Below are 20,780 nucleotides of genomic sequence, written 5' to 3'. Positions count from 1 at the left end.
TTCGCACAATCATGACCCGGGGTTCATTTCGGGCTGCTGCCGGCCCGTGAGCTGATCGGCACGTTTCAGGCCCAACCTACATCATGATTGCATGACGCCCAATTATGTACCGTAATTTTACGGTTTGGCTGGTTTACTGCGAAGACAGGATATATATACAATAAAATAACTGTAGCATCGTGAATAAGAAAAAACCTATACTATACAATAAAGAAATTACGGCATATTACATCCACTGGGCATCAATGTTCGCCACTATGATAATAAAGCACAAGCAGAAAGCAGATTACATACACTGGGCATCAAAGATCACCGCCAGTGCAAATAAACACGCCGACAAAATAATATACAAAACCGACAGCACTTCAATAAAGTTCAAGAAAGGTTAGCCCTGCTGGGGAGCTGTAGCACAAGCAGCTGAGCAGGATGATGATACTGCGCTTGTTCAACACTTATATATTCCTCACTCTGAAAGATAAACAAGCAGACAGATGACAGGTTTTGAACATAAAAGTATCAGTGCAGACAATTCATCACATTTCTTATTGACGAATAAAGTGACACAGTTTAAATTTGCATTAACACAATGTGGTATTGCTCAGGTCAAGACATGGCAGGAAATGACATTGTGAAGGAGTTGGCAGCTTCACGACACCACTGGATTACAGATCAAGAACTCATAAGTATCAATGGTTAGTGTGCTGTCAATTTATTCCATTTCAGATTGGCAAATAAAGAGATTGTTTAAATAATAGTAGAATGATATAACATTTTCATAGTTAATACATGGCAGAATATGACATTGTGTTGTAGTGGGTAGGTTCACCACACCACTGGATTACAGATGAAGAACAGAAGCATACATGCAGTGCAAAAGAAGATCAGTTGCTCTGTATAGTTTAATTTACATGGTATGAAGAAGGAACTTGGTTGTACAACTGAAAACTTAAATTGAGAAAGGACGAACTTTTGTTTATGAACTACATATAATAAACTTTAAACAAACAATTTGATGCAAACACCAAAAATAAACACCTGTTGCAGTCATGCCTAACCAAATATATACAACAAAGTTTGAAGGCTTGAGATGGACAAACATACATTATTGGTGAAGAAAGGCTCTATAAAGACCTTGTCCATGCTGATGGGGGGGCAACTCAAAAAGTTTACTACAGAATCTTCTTCAAAAACATTGCCTTTATTCTACATTTTGTTAAGAGTAAATATAGATGTGATAATATACGAAAAAATGGAGAATATTTAAGATAAGATGAAGAGTGATGCTACATAACCAAGTAGCTATAAATATAAGTGCAGCGATACAGGCAAAAGATACAGCCAAGAGCAATGCACAGCTAAACTTCTTTAGTACTAACCTTATGGTAAGAGTAAATATAGATCTGATGTATAGAAAATGGAGGGCAAAGGAAAATAAGCTGTAGAGTGATGGTGGATGAACAACTACCTGTCATTATAAGTACACTGATAAAGAACAGCATGTACTTACAAGAATAATGCAGAGCTAAAAAAACATTAACATTGGATATATTCTACACTAATGTAACCATTCATACAGATCAGATAATTTGGAGCGAACAATTGATAAGCAAGCTATCATGCATACTGCTGTCACATAATGAACTAGGTATGTATGCAAGTACAGTGATACAGGACAACAGGTACTACCAAGAGCAAAGCAGCGGGCAGCATATTTGCGATATCCTGTCGTTCTTGTCAAACCGGAATTCTTCTTCGAGCAGATTAACTGCAAAAAAGATCGGTAAGGCACATGCCGAAAAGTAGAAGTTCAAATTGTCATGTGATTTCATAGACAGTACCTCATCCTGGGAACGAGACCAGTGCATTACAAGATTTTTCCATTCAATGTGTTCTAAATTCAGCACAGGAGACTTCACCGGAAATTCGTTTACAAACTTACCATCAAAGTGTGATTTCTCAGGTAACACCGATACTGCTGCAATGCTTCCTTGAAAAGCACAAGCAAACTTTGCTCGTCATGACTATCTAGAGTAACCATCGCCTAGTTACAACAATGTAATGTAAATCATTGATGTGTTCAATCAGCAGAAAACAGGAAAATAATAGCCATGAATAATAGCACTTACCCGGAAGTTGGACAAGAAGATGTGAAAATGGTGTTTGTCTTCACAATAATCTTCCCATGATGGGAATATATGCACGTAGTCCCTAACAACATTGAAAGCATTGTCTTTTAAACTGGGAATAAATGGAATGCGGTTCCAATCTGCAGGAATTGGCCGTCTCTGTAGTTGGGATAGGTCTTCGGCCGGTGGACTTACTGGACTTTTTGCTGGAGTGGGATTTTTCTGTGGTACAGCTGGTGCTATGGCAAATTAAGTCGGTATACCTTTTGCTGGAGTGCAGGTCCTATGTGGTGAGGCTAGTGGTGCGGCCAGTGAAGTATGGGTACAGTCTGCTGGAGTCGGTCCTACGTTTTGTGTCACTGGTTGTACAACCAATAAAAGTAGGATGCTTTCTGATTTCTCTGGCACCACCATGTTTTTCAAGGACTTTGCTGATGCTCCTTCAGGTTCGGCAATCACCCTCTTCCTTTTTGATGTCTGATGCACAAGAACAGCATTCGATTGGAAAAATATGGTACGATGACAGATGAAATATGTATTAATAATAGATGGGCATGGCATCTCGACATATCTCTACTCCTAATAAAGCAGTTGGTGAATAGTCTGCGCGGTTTATTTTCGCTGGTTTTTTTCGTCATCCTCCCACCTCCGTTTTATTTTCGTCATCCTCCCACCTCCGTTAACTCGCAATCCTCCTGCGAAAAAAACCGGTGCCAAAAAAAACCCTATGATCGATCTCTCGTGCCCATAGTAGAACGTTCTCCGCCACCAACCAGCCCTTCGCACACCCGATCCACCCCTTCGCCCCCGTCGCGGCCGATCCATCCCTGTGCCGCGGCTGATCGATCCCCGTGCCGCGGCCGATCCTAACCTTCGCCGCAGCCCTCGCACATCAAAGCTGCCGCCCGTCCATCGTACGATCTGCTTCAGGATCGCTGCAGGAGACGGCGCCGCGATCCCGTTTAGCAGACGCCGGCGATCCTGTATATCACCATGCGATCGACTTCCTCCCTCAGGTTCATCTTCCCTCTTTTCTCTATTTGGATCAAGACGGAGAGAATCAGATCTGAGACGGAGAGAATCAGATCAGGATAGAGAGACGGAGATGAGGATTGAGGCCATGGGATCCCTTGCTAAAATTGAGAGGGAGGGAGGGAGGAAAGGGTATCCTTCTGTAGGACTGTGCAGACCTCGTTCAGTTCATGATGCATTGCCTCGTTCAGTTTCTGCTATGTTCTTAAACTGTTCTTCTTTTCATGTACTAATGTATGTCCTGCTAGGAGTAGTACCACCGTAGTCTTCTTTCTCTGTACTCCAAAATCTTGATCGGAAATATACCACCTATATAAAAAGAAAAGTAACCAGTCGTCATCACTCCAAGGTATTCAAGTAAGGAAGCATGTGTTTGATGAGTTATGCAAGGCCATGCTTCCGTGTTTTGTGTGGATGCTGGAACGCACAGGCATCTTATCTTCTTGCTCCTTTATACAAATTTTGGTATTTTATTTTTTTAACTGACAGAACCACTCTATATTTGTCGTCATGGAAATTGTAGATCCAGTGTGAGAATATCATAGCTGCGCTAAGTAAATGTACTATTGTTTAGAATGATAGTATCACTATTTTTTTAAAGCTAGGATGGTTTGCCTTACTAATTGTACAGTTTTAATTTTTTTGTTGTTGTTCAATTTTCTCTCTGCCATATTATTCTATTTTTGAGAGTTCATGAAGTCATTCTGAAATTTTATTTTTCATGTTGCTCAGCTCCTTTTGTCTACACTCTGTCAGGCTGCAACAGCCTAGGTTTCTATTTTCTATCTGGGCTCCACTGGCAGTAGTAGGATGCTCATTGGCAACCCAAGGTGTGTATGCCCCTACTTCCCCAAGGTACTCAAGCCCCATGCCTGGGGCGACTTCAGCCACTGGACAATAGTTCCACCTTAATTTGTTCCATATATGTGTTGCAGTATTAATGCATTTTCAATTCAACTATCTAAAGATTTTTATTCACAGATGTGTGCTGTTGTGAAGCATGTAGCACCACTTCTCCTGACTGCTATAATCAGTGGAAGATCTCATGATATGGTATGTGGTTCATGTTTTCTGTACCTCTTGATATTTGACTTTGTGAAACTAACCGAATGTACTAAAGATAGGCGTCATGGTCTCATGGAATGGACATCATGGGGCTTATTGGGAACTCTGAGTTCAGCGGGCACCATGCCGAAAGGTGAAGCAACTTTTGGTATTTTGTTATGGCATGATTTGTTCTTCTATTTCCTAAACTTGATCGCTCACTTGCTTTCTTTCACATGGTAAAGAGGTCAATCTCTTCCAATACATAATCGCTGAGGTATGTATCAATGTCTAAAGGTTAAAAAAGACCCAGGTTACACCATATGGTTTAGGTTGCTCACCTTGGTGGCTGACTAGGCGTTCAAAAATCTTAGTGAGAGTATAAAGGACATTGTTGATGGTGCAATAATGGAACACAACAAGTTGTGTGTGTGTGTGTGTCGCACGACCTGGAAGTCTACATCTAAGAGTTCATTTCAGTTTTCTATCAGAAACATTTCTTTATAAAAGTTCTGTTGGACACTTATCTTCTCTTTACTTATCGTTTCGTGGGACTATGAAAAAGTTCATCTGTGTGTAACTACAGGGTTCTCGAAGTCCGCCCTCTCATTGACAGGGTGAAAGTTGTGGAATTTTTGCTTTAACTGCCTGGAGTAAGATGACAGGACATACAAAGATGCATTCAAGGTAAGCTCCAGTGAAATTAGGTGTTCATAAGACAATTCTTTCAAGTTGCGACCTACATTGTGGTGTCTCCGTTCATCAAGTTCTGAGCACCAGCTCTAGTGAAATTAGGTGTTCATCCAGCCATACTCCTAGGTAGCTTTCTTTGGTGTGCTTATTATTGTGTAGTTAGTGGTTATGCACATGCCTCATCATCTGATATTTCTGCAGTAGTTACTGAAAGCAATCTGAGGAAAAGCTTTGATTGTTGTTGTAGTTGAAGATTGAGAGTTGCAATGCAGGCACAGTTAACAGGCATAAGAAACTATAGAAGATTTATCAAACCAGATATGGGCTTGGTTATGCACTGAATCATTGTGGAGGATCTCAGGTAATTAGGCCATACACCCAAAATTAAATTTTACTTGCTTTTAAATGTTTAGGGGGCAGATGATGTTTCATATGCTAGACTTAAGTACGCACCTTTTAAGAGTATCACTGATACTCCAGTCACCCATAAAAATGGAAGTACTGAAAATTAGTTTGTAAGGAAAATAACTAAATAGTGAGTCTAAGCAAACCTACTACCTAGATTACATGAGATCATTTTAGCTCTAAGAGTTTCTTTTATCTTTTTTTACATTCTGGTAAACATGTGGGTGAATAACTGTTAGAAATTATTCTGTATGTACATGTGCATTCTACTAGAACTGATGCTTGAAAGAATAAAAAGTTCTATAATATTTGTAAGCCAAGCAGTGGAAAAGCTCACTCCTCACAGTAGATAACTAGAATCTATGTCTCTGCTTTGTTGAAACAGAGTCCATAGGTTTACTCATGTCATCTGTTTTTTGTTGTTTGAGGGAAGGTTTGTTAGGAGCCCATCTCTTCTGCAGCAAGCCCTGCAGAAAGAGAGCTAGATATAACGGTACTTGCTATCCTTTTAATGGACACTTACTTTTGGCCTTTTTTAGTTTCTCTAATTAGGTAAGAGACTTCAATGAGTGAGAATTTTTTGTTCCCTCCCTTTTTCATTGTCTTTTGAGTTTTGCTTTGTGGTGAGAGGAGGATAGAGATACCCAATTGCCGTGGGGATCAGAGATTAGGTGAGGTCACACTGTTTGTCTTAGCTTTACAATGTGAGGTAAAGGAAGAAAATAAAGTAATGTTAGAATATTACAATCATATATCTAGACATATCTCTACTCCTAATGGAGCAGTTGGAAAATAAAAGCCAAGAGAAGTATGAATCCGAACATGATCCTCTCCGTCCTCCTCCCACGACGCGCGTCACGGGAGAAACCCTAGCGCCGCCGCTGCCGGGACCCCCTCCTCCTCCCCTTCTCCCCTTCCCTGCCGCCGCCTGCGAGCAAGGTCGGGCGAAGCCCGGTCGGCTTCGGCGGTGTGTGTGGGGGGTCTTCCCTTCACCGTGTGGCCGCGTGTGGCGCAGGATGGCATGGCCGGCGAAGGCGCGGTGCGAGCAGGGGGCACGGCGGCGTGGCATCTGAGTGTGGGGCGGAGACGCCTGGCCAGGTGCTCGTGCTGGTGGCTCTACGGCGAGGGGTGGCTGCGATGTTGCCAACGGCTGCGTTTGTGCGCGCCCAGATCTGGCAGCGGCTGTGCCCGCGGGTTGCGCTAGCTTAGCTGTTTCCTAGGTGGCTCGGCACACGCGGGAGCTCGGCAGGCGGCGGCTTGGGTCGCCGCTGCACCTCGCCGTCCGGCTGTGTGGTCACTGGTGGTGGATAGCGGCCGCTGGTGAGATTCATCTTGTCCAGCCATGGTGCAGGTCTGAGTGCGGCTCCAATCCAGCCCCTGTTGAGCTTGCACATGTCACGACATAGGGCTGGACCTTTCCCAATGATGGCCACAGTTGAGGGATGGATCCGACGCCAGGAGGGCCACGGAACCATCCTTGCCTCCTGTTAGGTGGCGCACCGGGGAGCTCGTCCTTGCACGGCTTGGCAGGACGGGGCGGTGGCGACCGAGTGCGGCCGGCCCGGGGGTGGGCTCGGACCTGGGGACCGTCGAAGGGCAGGGAAGGAGGTGCCTTCCCGCCCGTCTCTTTTCCTGTCATGGCTGCAAGCTTTGGTAGGGGATGGTGTCGGGACCATGGGTGTTGGGGCGGCGGCCCTGGAGGTGGGAGGCGTGGGCTCATGGGCGGAGCTCACGGCACGGGTGTGAGCTAGCTATCGTGACCATGCGGGGGGTGTGGTGCTCAGGGTGCGACAACCGGAGGGGTAGGTCTGGCGGGCCTGGTTTGTTGTGCCTCGCCTCGGGGGCTGTGAGGACTTCCCGGGGTGAAAACCTGCTTTGGCTCTGCCAAGCCGTCGACGACGTCACCTATGGGTGGCGCCTCCTTCTTGAAGGCTTCGTCGCGGCTCCTCTACATGCTCCGATTGCTCCGAAGGAAACCTTGATCTTGGGATCGGGCGGTGGCGATACTCCTGTGTCGTGCCCTTCTTGAAGGCACCGCCTTGGAGTGTTCGGCTTGTTGTGCACCTCTCTCTCTCTCTCTCTCTCTCTCTTCACGGTGACTCGCTCACGGTTGAGGTCTCCGGAGACTACAAGTGGTGCTATCCCTGCCTACAGTTGCTTGGAGTGGATGGGGGTGATCTAGCAGTTCATATACACCCTTGTATCTTGCCTTGTGTGTGTGTTGTGGGGTGAGTTGTATGTGTTGGTTTGTATGGTGATTGTTGCTTTATATATAAAGCGGGGCACGCGCCTTTTTCGATAATGGAGCATTTGGTTGTCTCCGTTCCGGGTTTTCTTTCATCCCACCTCCCACCTTTGTCTGGTTTTTTGTGGTTACTATGTAATACAAGTGGATTTTCTTCACACATAAGCCATGAAATATTTGAGCCTGAGATGATCACCTTCTCGGGATGCTACTTTGGGGGGTGGCAAATTGAGTTAATTGAACTAGGTGAAATATGCAAGAGCTAGAAAACACTAATGTAAGAGATCAATACTCATTCGGATTTTGACAGTTACACTGTTACAGTTAAATTTGCTAGCAAGAAAGTTACACTGATAGAGAACGGCGGCATTGTAAATACCATCTTAACAACTGAAGAAGCAAGCTTCATTATCTTGGCATTGGGGTCAGGACGCCCATATCTTGCATCGGAAGATGTATATGGAGCATTAGAGACATTAGCGCCTGTGTTAGACATTAGCTCCGAGGCGATTGTTTAGTTCTAAGACATTAGTCATACATAATGTTACATTCAGATAAAGATTTTACTTTTCCCGGGGATAGAATTATGAAACCTTTAGTCTTGGGATCAAAGTAGATATTGCCTTAATATCTAAGCCATTTACGGACATGACCGTGAATATGTTCAGTGTAACATGTATAGCATAATAAAGTTGGAGAAGATTAAGCAATGGGGCATTTTAGTTAATCATGCGGGCCTAGGGTTTTCTAACAGAGAGCAATGTCAGAGAATCCATCAGTTAAAGTTTGTCTTCGATCCAAACACGTAGTCAGACTTTCTTGCCATGGGCTCGGTAAATCAAGAATGATAGACGCCTTCGACTTTCCAGCCATGGACTCACTAGATCAATAGAGAGAGGAAGAGAGCAGTTAGGGGGTGGCGGCAGCTCAGGGGCACGAGCGCGGTGGTGGCCATGGAGAATGAGCGAGCATGGAACGGGGACCAGAGGCAGGATGCGAGAGCTATAGCGTCATCTGTGGTGCGACACCATGCGGCAATCGTCCGAGGTGTTGTGAAGGCGGAGCGAGGCCGTTCGCAGTGAAGATGAGCAGCGTAGGATGGCAAGTTGGGTGGCGGCGACGGTGGGGTGCTGCAGATGGAGGCGTTGGGACGGGCTAGCGAGAGGAAGGGGATGGGGTCGAGAGCGGCTGCGGTGCGTCCATGCGTCCCCACCATTGTTTTGTGACCAGGCCCACGTAAAATTTAGCCAGCAAAATGATCCATGGTATAAGATGCCTGAATCCATCTATCTGTGGTTAATTTTATTTATGAACATGTTCGTGTCTTCTTGAATTGTAGACTTTTTGGCTGAGGCCATGCATGGAGAAGCTGGTCTCCAGATGCATCTGTCAGCCATGGGTTACAAACTGAATTAACAACAAGTATGGTGATAGCGAGTGTTGTCGTTATCTCCAAAGAATAACAACTATGCAACATAGTGCTGAACTTTGACATTTTGCGTTTTGGTTATAAGTTCCTTTTAATATTTGGTGATTTACTAATTAATCTTTCTTTACCAGCTTGTGTTGTCAAATTATGGTTTCACTGTGGGAAATTTATTTGAAGGTCTCCATGATGGCATAACTCTATGTAGACTGACGTGTCGATTATTTTGGCATGCATTTTTGGCACACCATTATCCAGATACTTTTTCCATTACTATGACATCACACTTTATTTCATAAGTTGTGTACTATTAGATTGCACCTTTTGTTTATATCAAGATCTAAAGTAATTGACTTTATGTTCAGTTTTGTTTTTTCACTCACTTCATAGGAAGCATTACAATGGGATATATTGTTCAGGAGTAGAGATACTTTGAGCCCACCGTCACCAAGATTCACCTCGTCTGCCCAAGTCCACCTTTCGCCATGAAGGGCCACTCCTCTACGGTAGCAGGGACGACCAGGACGCGGTGATGCCCATGGACTGACACTTGTCATACTCCACAAACGATCCTACCTACAGAGCGGTGGCGCGGGTGGGCATCGGCAATGAAGAGGGCATGCTGCATATCGACGCTCTGCTTTTGACTACATGTTCAACCTCGACCGACAGTGTCATACACCGCGTCTTCAACCTCCATCGTGACCCTTCCTCTCGGACGACAAGCTTGCCACCTTCTCGCTGCTAGACAAAAGTTCACCAGAGAAAAATGATCCCATCACCGGGATCAACACCGCAGGGTCGTTGACTTGGTTGATCTCTTCGATGTAACTGAAATTGGTGGGTCCATGTGGTTGGAGAGCACGTTTCTCCGGGATCTTGATGCTATCGTGCTCATTGTACACGCTCGCGTGACGGTGCTTGACTCCTTGGAGCAGGCCGGCAACCACCGCCTGTTGGACCAAGTAAGCTTTTCTGGCCTTATAAATAATCCTATTCTCTTGTTTCTTTTTTCTGATTGATGATTGATTCGATTGGCAGGGAGACTTATGTAGGAAATAGTACAAGCTAAATCAAAATCATCTCTTACTTGATCAATCTTGTAATTATAAAGAGAAATTAAGCTACCAAAATGATTTAGTTTGGTGGAGAAGTTTAGAATATTAACTTCTTGGTTTAGTTACCTAGGCAATGGAGATCCCATGCAAATTAAGAATAGAGGTTGATTGGTATCTGAGAAATGACTTTTCTTTCTACTCTACATTTTCAGAAACTTTGTACGAAGCTGGTGCACATAGGTTCTGGGTTGGTATATTTCCTTATGTAGCCTTTGTTCAGGTAAATCAGACAGACATGGGGACTATAGGTAGCCTCTCTTTTTACCCATCTTTGCTATTGTTAATAAGTCTAACAATGAACTGACTACATTTACATCTTTTCACCTTTGTTACCACAAAGCTACTCAAAGGTTCAAAAATAATACGTCGGCACTTTAAGTCTCCCATTTCGAATGCCATGATTTGCAATTTGTGATTGGGGATGCGGTAGTAAGCTCTTTCTCATGCAGTTATGTTGTTGTGAGGTGCTACAGTCTCCTCTGATTGTTCAAGCAAAGGTTCTCGAAAACATCATAGCCATGTATGTTGCTTCTATTAGGTGAGGATGACAAAGACTGCATGTGCGCGCATGTGGGGGTTTATGGATTCGGGCACGCGAAACTCCCTTACAATCCAGACAAATCATACTTTCAAACCATCTCGATGTTCTTCGCTAGCTTCGTCGCGTCGATCCTGTATATTTACTATTGGATCCTGAAGCCCCAAGTCATCATCTGTTCCCGTGATTCATTAGCAAATACAGAAAAACATGGTTGTTTATATTATATGTATGTTGTTGGGTAGGAGTTTTTCTCACTAGATGTGAACATTAGGAAGGATATATCTTGTAGCAGATCAGATTCAAGATCATGTCATGATTTCTTAAGGGCCTCATGATTATTGTTGTTTCTTTTTTCCTTTCAAAAATAAAAATACCTAGGTGATTATCCTAACTATCATAATTGTACAAGCAATATTATCAGAATAACTAAGCAATTTTTTCTTCAGGTCAAGTACAAAGTTTAGGGTGAGTTTTTTTTAGATTTATAGTGCCTAATTTGAATCAACAAGGACAATGATATTGCAAGGCTTGGAATTTTAGACTCACTTTCTATTCCTAGCATAAAATTTGACATGTCTTATGCTTATATATGCAACAAGTTAATTATTTAAAATGCCTGTGGCAACACATGGGCATTCTACTAGGAAACATCATATAGTAGCTAACTACCCCATGATTACAACAGTAAATATTGGTAGGAGTACAAGCATTGGAGGAGTACTCAGTACTCACCATGTTCGACAAAATCATGGTGGTGGTGGTTGAGGAAGTCGTAGGTAACGGCGGCATCATCACGGAGCAGGGACCATCTTCTCCTCGATTTAATCTGTAGTAATCCATGTACTCCCACTTGTAAACTATTTGAAATGCAGATCCACTCCCAAGAATGTGCTCTGAAATGGAGTAACATGGAGTATACTCTAAATGTTTGGTTTGAGCCCAGTAGATCAATCAAAGTACGCTGGCGTGGATCTGATCAGTTTGGTTTGAGCCAAGCAAAAGTACTAAAATCCTGACAAAAATAATACTACAGCACGATACACATGATTTCAGAGATGTTGATTTCAGTACATACAACCCATTGATAAACATGATTTTCAGAAATGTTGATTTCAGTTAAACTACAACGTTTACTCCAAGTAATACTCTAAGAAACAATACAAGTACACCTACTATACTGAAAGTACTCCTGTGGTGCAAATACTCTAGGCAGAATGTACTCCTACAGTACTGAAAGTGTACTCCTGTGAGTACTGAATTTACTGAATTTAGAGGCATCAAAATGCTCACACCCAAGTTCAATCATCTACACATGGAGTAGTGCAACCGAGTGGTCTTTACCATGCCCGAATAGACAAGAGGTAGTGGTATCAGGAGTTGCATCGTCCAGGAGCAGCAGCAGCCTTTCCAATCGCTCCTTGCGCCTTGCCTTTCCAATCTACTCACGCGGCAGAGAGCAGTTCTTGGCCACAGTACATCTGCATCCATATTCCATCCAGAGCAACAATCACAATCAGCTCCAGAATCTCTCCTTGCCTTTTCCCAAATCATAGGCTCCAGAGATTGGAAAGACGTGGGGAAAATTAATGATGCAAACCTTGTAGGTCGAGCGTGGGGAGCTCGACTTCGGGGGCGACCTAGGAGCAGGTGACGAGGGACTCGTAGAAGTGATGGAGCACCAGCAGCGTTTGGGATGGCAGTGTCCAACACGACGCTCCTCCTTGCAGGTCGATGGCGACGAGGAGTGCCAGCGTCCGTCGCCACTGTCGTTGAGCAGAACAAGGCCGCCGTGCCCGCGCTCGTCAGGCTCCAACTCGACCTCGCTAAAACAACTAACTTTGGCTCGACCGTGATGCAGAGGATGCGGGTGAGAGGAAGAGGTGACGCGGACGAGAATGCGAGGAGGCGACGCGGGGGAAGAAGGGCAGCGACGTGGCTGAGTCGCAAAAGCAGGTGAGGGGGAGGTGCATCGCCGATGCAGGTGAGGGGGAGGTGCATTGCCGCCGCGGGCTAGGGATTTGGGGGAGTGGGTGAGCGAGGGGAATGAGCGTGAAGATGGGACTGAGCGAGTGGTTGAGTGAGTGAGTAAGCGAGGGGTAAACCTGGAAACCATAGAAAGTAACTTTTCCGAGAAATGTACTACAAAAACCATCAATATTCAAAATACAAGCATTTATTTTTGTTATCACTATTTTAAAATAATACTAATATAGGAAATTGCAGGATGTGTCTGGCTATTATGTTTTTTATGCTCTGGTGGAATGGTAAAGAATTACTTCGTCCGGTTAGTACCATGAGTATTTTTCGTTGCACATTTTAAGATCTTCGACATGAATTATTCTTGTTACATGTTGCTTGTGTAGGATGTGTATAAGCTGAGGAAGAATGCTTTATTATATTTGCTTAAATATTGTGCGAATGAAACTGAAGACAACAGTCTTAATATTGTGCGAGAATTTCTTAAGGACAACAACTAGATATTAATTTGTAATAGTATTTTAGTTGGATCATCACTATATGAAGATATCATTAATTTATCTTTTTTTATCAATCTACATTGTAAGCGAATTGGACTTCAATAAATATCCAACTTTTCCCATGCTATCTTGTCTCTACATGTGAAATTTGACATGCATTATGTTTACATAATTCTAGAAAAATATTTTCGTAGCACATGGTAAGGCACCGACATTCCTCTGCATGTGAAATTAAACATGCATTATGTTTATACAACTCAACCTAAATATTTCAAAAGCCCGTGGCAACGCACAGGCATTATACTAGTATGATGAGTAAACTAAGTAGATGGCGGTGCAACAAAGTAGAAGAAATGCAAGACAACATATGCAAGATACGCGCAATCAATAAAACCTTGCCAAATTAGAACAGGCATCTTGATGGGTGAACAGGACAGGCCATCTGCCTTTGACTCCCCGAGGTTAGAATAGTCATTAAGATGATATTCTAAACAAGAATCAACAGGTGGGGAGCGTACGAGTTTCATTGCTTCCAGAATGGCACTCAATGCCTTGCTGCCAATTTTGTAAGTCATTGCAGTGTTCCACAATATTCTTCTGATGCGCGGATTCTGATATTCACTGTAATTGCGTATAATATCTGAGAACCATGAAAACATAAATAGTTGTGAGATTATCTTTATAATGCAGATGATATTCTAATATAGGGACGCCCCTGTAAACACTTGTGTGCTATCACTGGATTTTGATGAGAGAGCTCATGTGTGCTGTAATATGGTGCGTGCATGTATATAATCTGGCACAAGCTCTACAGGAATCCAGTACTTTGCCGTCTGCCATGGCGGACGGCAAAGGCAGGGACGGCTGACGGCAAAGCACTTTGCCGTCCGCGGCAGACGGCAAACAGTGACGGCAAAGATAGGGTCGGCAAACAGGTCCTTTGCCGTCTGCTTTTTATGGCGGACGGCAAAGATCCCTTTGCCTATAGCGGCTGACGGCAAAGAGGGGGGACGGCAAAATGTTGCACGTCCGCCAGCGTTACTCCGTTAGGCGGCTAACGGCGGCCTTTGCCGTCCGCCAGCGGACGGCAAATTTGAGCGCCTCTTTGCCGTCCGCCAGACGATGTCAGCTATACGTCAGCGCCCGCTCTTTTTTGCCATCCGCCCGGCGGACGGCAGAGGCAAAGTCTTTGCCATCAGCTTGGCTTTGCCGTCCGCCACTGTAGGCAAATTGGCCAAATGGTCCATCCCCAGAAAGCACAGGTGGGCGCCACGTGCCCCCTTTGCCGTCTGCCACCGACGGCAAAGGGGTCTTTGCCGTCTGCCGCGGACGGCAAAGAGCCTACACTGCCTCTTTTTTGTTCTATTTTTCTTATATCCAAAATTATCACAACAAATATTTCACAGCACATATATATCCATCACATAAATATCCCGCACATATATATCCAACATAATAAATATCCAGCACATATATATCCATCCATACATACATAGTAGATTGCACATAGTTCCATCGATCCATACATATTACAATATGCAAAGTTTCATCATAGGAAGCAAGTAGAATACAAGAAGTGCATCAAAGGAAAAAGCAGGAAAAAGCAAGCAATCCATCATAGGAAGTTGGCTTCCGTGAAGTGAATGAAACCTGCAAAATGACAAATAAGAAAGTTAGAAAAAGAAGACTAGAAGAAGAATTAGACTAGAAGAAAAAGAATAGAAGAAGAAGACTAGAAGAAGAAGTATATGCCATATATTAGCTAACTTAGGTGAAATGTATCGTTTATGAGCTAACCTAGGTGAAATGGGTAGTTTATGAGCTATCCTAGGTGAAATGGATCATTTTGGAGCTAAGTTAGGTGAAATGGGTCGTTTATGAGCAAACCTAGGTGAAATGAGTCGTTTATGAGCAAACCTAGGTGAAATGGGTCGTTTATGAGCTAAGTTAGGTGAAATGAGTCGTTTATGAGCAAACCTAGGTGAAATGGGTCGTTTATGAGCTAACCTAGGTGAAATAGGTTGTTTATGAGCTAACCTAGGTGAAATGGGTCATTTATGAGCTAACCTAGGTCAAATGGGTCGTTTATGAGGTAACCTAGGTGAAATGGGCCTTTTATGAGCTAACCTAGGTGAAATTGATCATTTTGGAGCTAACTTAGTTGAAATGGATCGTTTATGAGCTAACTAAGGTGAAATGCCACGTTTTTGAGCTAACTAAAGTAAAATGGATCGTTTTTGAGCTAACTTAGGTGAAATGGGTCATTTTGGAGCTAACCTAGGTGAAATGGGTCATTTTGGAGCTAACCTAGGTGAAATGGGTCATTTTGAAGCTAACGTAGGTAAAATAGATCATTTAGGAGCTAATCTACGTAAAATGGGTCATTTTAGAGTTAACTTGGATAAATTGGATCACTTGTAAGCTAACTAAGGTAAAATGAGTCATTTTAGAGCTAACTTAGGTAGAATGGATGGTTTATGAGGTCAGTAAGCTTATTAAGTCATTTTGGAGGAAAAGAAGCTAACTCTAGGTCATTATGGTAAGCATATTGGAGGAAATAAAGCTAAGTCTAGGTCTTTATGCATTTGTTAAGCAAAACACTAGAGAAACTTACCGTGATCACGGAGGTGTAGGAGCGGGCTGGCTCGCGCCGGTAGCTGGAGAAGGAGCGGGCTGGCTCGCGCCGGTAGCTGGAGAAGGATCGTGCGATGCGTTTCTGGAGTTAAGCTGCACCAAAGATCATTTCCAATGTCTCGTTAGCATTATGACACTCAAATGTTAAGACTAGCAAGTAATGTCCATTCAAATTAAACTCACCGTGCTCCCAGGAGCAATCACTGGCATCGGCGGAGCGGTCTGACCGGACTTCTCGCACACAGACTGCACATTTGGTTTTCACAACAGAGTCATACTAGTTAGTAATGAGACTCAAATGTTAAGACTAGCAAGTAATCTGTAGAAGAAACTTACCACAAGGAGCTCGTACATGGCCTTTGCCTGCATGTCATTCCGTTCCCTCTCCTGCTCCAACATCTTTGTCGTCTTCTCCTCCAACTCCCGCTGCCTCTCCGCCGCCTCCGCCAGAAGTTTGTCTGTTCTATCTCTCTCACTCTGTATAGCAGCCTGCAACACCACTCACATGACCATTTGTAATCATTGATGGAAGCGCACACAATGTAATGGAGAAAGATAGCTGAGTACGTATAACTAACCTTGAAGGCGAGTTGGACTGGCCGTTCACGAGGCCTTATCTCAGGAGCAGAGCTCGACTGGCGCGCCTTGATCTCCGGGAGAGTGCTAGGCCAACGGATAAGTCCATCTCCCATGGCTATGGAGCCATGGGACCTCCCGCCACCAGATATCATCAGCAGCTCTATATCAATGGGACCCTGGCTCGGGTTAAAGTCCTCCCCTTTCCTCGCCTTCCCCTGCTCTCTATATTGCACGAGCTTGTCGTGGGTGGAGATGTTGGTGAAGTTCTTTGGATCATCGAGGTCAGGCGCAGAGAATGCCTTGACTTTCTTGTAAGGACCAGTGTGGGCCATGGCATACAGGTCGTACACCTCTGGCACCTTATCCGCCTTATTGTAGCATGCCTAAAAGAGAGAAACAAAGTAAAATAGTAATTAAAGGGCTAAAGCTAGCATGATGAATGAATTGCATGAATCATGAAGCAAACCACATACCCAGTTCCTCCCGTACTGAAATAAGTTGGAGCTGCCTTGGTGGTGTGGCACACCTTCCATTTGGGCACGTTTGTCCTTGGCCTCTTTGTGGGTGGCCAGCCATTCTTTTGAGCACCACGCATTGACCAACACCTCTTTGTGGGTTAATGTGAGGTTCATAATCCTCTTCCTTTGGGGGAGAAAGTCTAGCACGTGGCGGCACTTCATAAACGACATCCCAACCTTTCAGATTTGGATTAGTTTGGCAGGACACGGTAGATAGAATACTTGGGTCGCCTGTTGAGCGGTAATATAGACATCAGGAACATGTAAATGGGTGCTTTGGTTGATTTCAACTAGCCCTATATGTTCATGAGTCCTTCTAGTCTCATTCGGCTGAAACCAATAACATTTGAAGACTACGACATTCGGTGGGTTTTCACCATAGAACAGAAGTTCATAAATTGCTTCAACTCTCCCATAATACTCCGTACCTCCTTCGCCGATAGCAGATACACAACAATTTGTAGACTTTTGGTCGGCCATAGATAGCTCTTTGCCATAGGTACGAAAGCGATACCCGTTGATGTCGTACTTGTCAAATGAACGGACCTTATAGTCAAAACCATTAGCGACTTGTCTCAATTCGGCGTCCATAGACTCTGAATTAGCCTACAAGTTTAATATGAAAGGATTGTTGCATTATGCACAAATTAGCGAATGAAATGAAATTGTCTAATAGAAATTACCGTTTGTTTGAACCAAGAGATGAAACCGGGATAGCCGCCTCCTTGCTTTGCGAGAAGCTCATACTCTTAGACGGAATCCTTTTGGATCTATGCTCCATACGAGAATATGGCGACGTATCGACTGTATGACATATCCAGGAATAAGAGCAGTTCAAAGGAAATAGAAGTTGCGAAACAATGTACTAAGAACTTACTCGATGTACGGCCGCACTTCTATCAGGTTGTTGAAGATATACAACGAAATGGTCCGCCATTCTTTGTTATCCAAAGATACTGGATGTGAAACACTAGCTGGTGCGAGATTCCCTTTGAATAGGCTGAGGTTGGATCCACCCTTTTTAGGCTCGTCAGCATTGTACCGAGGCTTCGGATTATGCAAATGACGATTTTTGGCTTCGTAGTGCGCTGTTATGAAGTTTGCCGCCTCCTTTGTGATCAATGCCTCAGCCATCGATGCTTCAATTCTACGTTTATTTTTACATTTTTCTCGAAGCGTCTTCTGCATCCTCTCAGTTGGGTAGCACCAACGATTTTGCACGGGCCCCCCCAATCTTGCCTCGGTCGGGATATGCAAAATCAAATGCTACATTGGATTAAAGAAGCCCAGTGGAAATATCTTCTCTAACTTGTAGATCAACTCTGGCGCCAACTCTTCCATTTCTTCTAGCACGCCAGGCGATAGTTCTTTCGCACAAAGAACATGGAAGAAATAGCTGAGTTCTGCCAGTACTAGCCATTCATCCTCAGGGATGAAGCCACACAACATCACCGACATTACCCACTCAATCCATATGTGCCAATCATGACTCTTGAGACCAAATATCTTCAGTTTATCAAGATTCGCTCCCCTCTTTAGATTCGCTGCATACCCATCGGGGAACATCAACTGTTGTTGCACCCACAAGAGAATTTCCCTCATAGCTGGCCTTCCAAGATTGAACCATGCCTTTGGCTTCATCCAGTTCTGCTTTCCTTTCAGTTCTTTCATGTTTTGTAACGGCCTATCACATAGCGCCTCTAGATGGACTCTAGCCTTAGTATTATCCTTTGACTTCCCATCTATGCCAAACAATGTACCAAAAAGTGCCTCGGCGATATTCTTCTCAGTGTGCATCACGTCGATGTTCTGTGGGCAAAGGAGGTCTTTGAAGTAAGGTAGATCCCATAAGCATGTTTTGTGAGTCCACGCGTGCTTAGTATTATACCCCTTGAAGTACCCTGGACGTTGTGGATCTGGCTCGAGAGCGTTTAACTGATCCAGGGTCTGTTGGCCTGTCAATGTAGGTGGTGCAGAGTTTTTGTCAACTCTACCCCTGATGAAGTTCTTCTTGTCTTTCCTGAACTTATGGCGAGGATCCAGGAACTGTCTATGCATGTTGAAGCAAGAAAACTTGCGACCGGCCTGAAGCCAACAAAACTCTAGAGCTCCCTTGCATGTGGGGCACGGGAACCTTCCATGCACATACCAGCCAATGAATAGCGCATACGCCGGCAAGTCATGCGTCGAGTACATGTACCAGACACGCATTATGAAGTTCCGTTTGCTAAAGGCGTCGTATGTCTTGAACCCATTATCCCAGGCTTCTTGCAATTCGTCCTTAAGCGGCTGCATGTATACATTCATATTTTTCCCCGGATAGTTGGGTCCTGGAATTATCAACGTCAGAAAAATGTTCTTTCTTTGCATAATCTGTCCGGGGGGGAGATTGAGTGGAAAGACAAATACGGGCCAACAACTATATTGGGCTGCCATCATACCAAACACACTGAACCCATCCATGCTGATGCCGACTCGAGGATGCCTCGGATCTGCCGCTTTGTCAGCATGTAATTCATCAAACTTTTTCCACGCAACACCATCCGATGTGTGTACCATCATCAGATTCCCATCTGCATCTAGTTCGGTTCTTTTGCCTATTTTGTGCCATGTCATCTGTCTGGCCGTCTCTTCGACCATAAAAAGACGTTGAAGTCTTGGTACGATTGGCATATACCGAAGAACACTAACGGGGATTTTGGTCTGTGTCTTCTCACCCATACCGTTGTCTACCACAATATACCTGGAAGACATGCAAATGGGACAATAGTTCAAGTCCTCATAGTCAAGCCTAAATAAGGCACATCCTTTCTCACAGGCATGTATCTTCTCATAGGGCATCTTCAGTGCACGGAGGATTTTGTCCGACTGGTACAGGTTTGCAGGCATTACATGGCCTTTGGGTAGAAAGCGTCCAAATACTGTCATAATTGCGTCATAGCATTCTCTGCCCAAGTTGAACTGAGCCTTCAGAGCCATTACTTGTGAGATGGCATCCAACTAACAAAGCTCAGTGTGCTCGTGGAGCGGACGTTTTGAAGACTCCAACATTTCATTGAAGGCCTTTGCAGATTCCTCCATCTCCTCGTCCGAATCCCGAGCATCATCATAGTCTTGCACCATGTTTTCCATCCCGGTACCATGCTCGTCAATGCGACGACGATCCACCTCAGCTCGGTCACGTTGGGCAGACTCACCATGAAATGTCCACACCGTATAATGGGGCGTAAAACCACTCTTCTGCAGGTGTTTGCCCATTTCAGCCTCTGTCTTCTTTTCCCAATTGCCGCACCGGAAACAGGGGCACCAGGTTTTCTTTTGGCCATTTGCAAATGCGGCTTGCACAAACCCCTTGGTTTTTGTGAACCATTCAGCGCTCCATTTGTTCTGACCAGTGTGACCGATATACATCCACGCACGGTCACTCATCTTGACTTTCAGAGCTACTAGACACACAACAATTGTATATGTAATTCACCATGTATATATTCATCAGTTGATCTACTTTGTCAATTTTATTACGTCCATGCAACCTACACTCTCATAGGCAATGATAGGTCCTAATCCCACCCGTGTATGTGTAGATTGGGTTCATTTTCCCATGCTATGCTACGGATCCGACGCAAAATTTCGGCAGCACCTCCCTGCTGTTCTCCTGATACACGTCTCTGCAATAAACAGAGAGGATGTGTACCCGGAGAACAACAGGGGAGGCACTGACAAAATTTCTGCGTCGGATCCAGAGCAAAGCATATGGGAAAACGAACCCAATCTACACATACTCGGGCTGTCCATGGATAGCTTTGGACAATTCGAAAGAATCAAGGTTATAAATATGCAAATGCATGCATATTTATAACTATGACGCTTTCAAACGGGAGACACATATTGGTTACGCATACTGATGATTCAAGACACATATATAGCTAGCTATCAAGTTTC

At 44.2% G+C, this 20,780-nt stretch overlaps 1 protein-coding gene across 35 annotated transcripts; it reads left to right on the top strand.

Moving 5' to 3' along the window:
- Positions 1 to 2,832: 2,832 nt before the first annotated feature.
- On the top strand, positions 2,833 to 11,081 carry LOC125514962 (putative trehalose-phosphate phosphatase 2). 35 transcript variants are annotated; one of them, XR_015603468.1, is made up of 9 exons: positions 2,833 to 3,142; positions 3,891 to 4,013; positions 4,140 to 4,211; positions 4,279 to 4,356; positions 4,448 to 4,479; positions 4,789 to 4,889; positions 5,168 to 5,256; positions 9,391 to 9,936; positions 10,242 to 11,081. XR_015603468.1 is itself a non-coding variant. In XM_087523290.1 (8 exons), exons 2-5 carry the CDS (start codon positions 3,969 to 3,971, stop codon positions 4,844 to 4,846), a joined length of 249 nt encoding a protein of 82 aa, XP_087379416.1. In that variant the 5' UTR covers positions 2,833 to 3,142; positions 3,891 to 3,968; the 3' UTR covers positions 4,847 to 4,889; positions 5,168 to 5,256; positions 9,362 to 9,936; positions 10,242 to 11,081. The 35 variants fall into 35 exon arrangements, 6 of the variants coding, with proteins under 6 accessions (XP_087379416.1, XP_087379405.1, XP_087379398.1 ...); XR_015603466.1 differs by having other exon boundaries at positions 9,362 to 9,936; XR_015603459.1 differs by having other exon boundaries at positions 9,106 to 9,936.
- Positions 11,082 to 20,780: the final 9,699 nt, after the last annotated feature.

The sequence above is a fragment of the Triticum urartu genome, chromosome 1A, assembly GCF_056163025.1.
Source record: "Triticum urartu cultivar PI428250 chromosome 1A, HENAU_Tu73, whole genome shotgun sequence".
NCBI lineage: Eukaryota > Viridiplantae > Streptophyta > Magnoliopsida > Poales > Poaceae > Triticum > Triticum urartu.
This window is presented reverse-complemented; position numbering and strand designations above follow the sequence as displayed.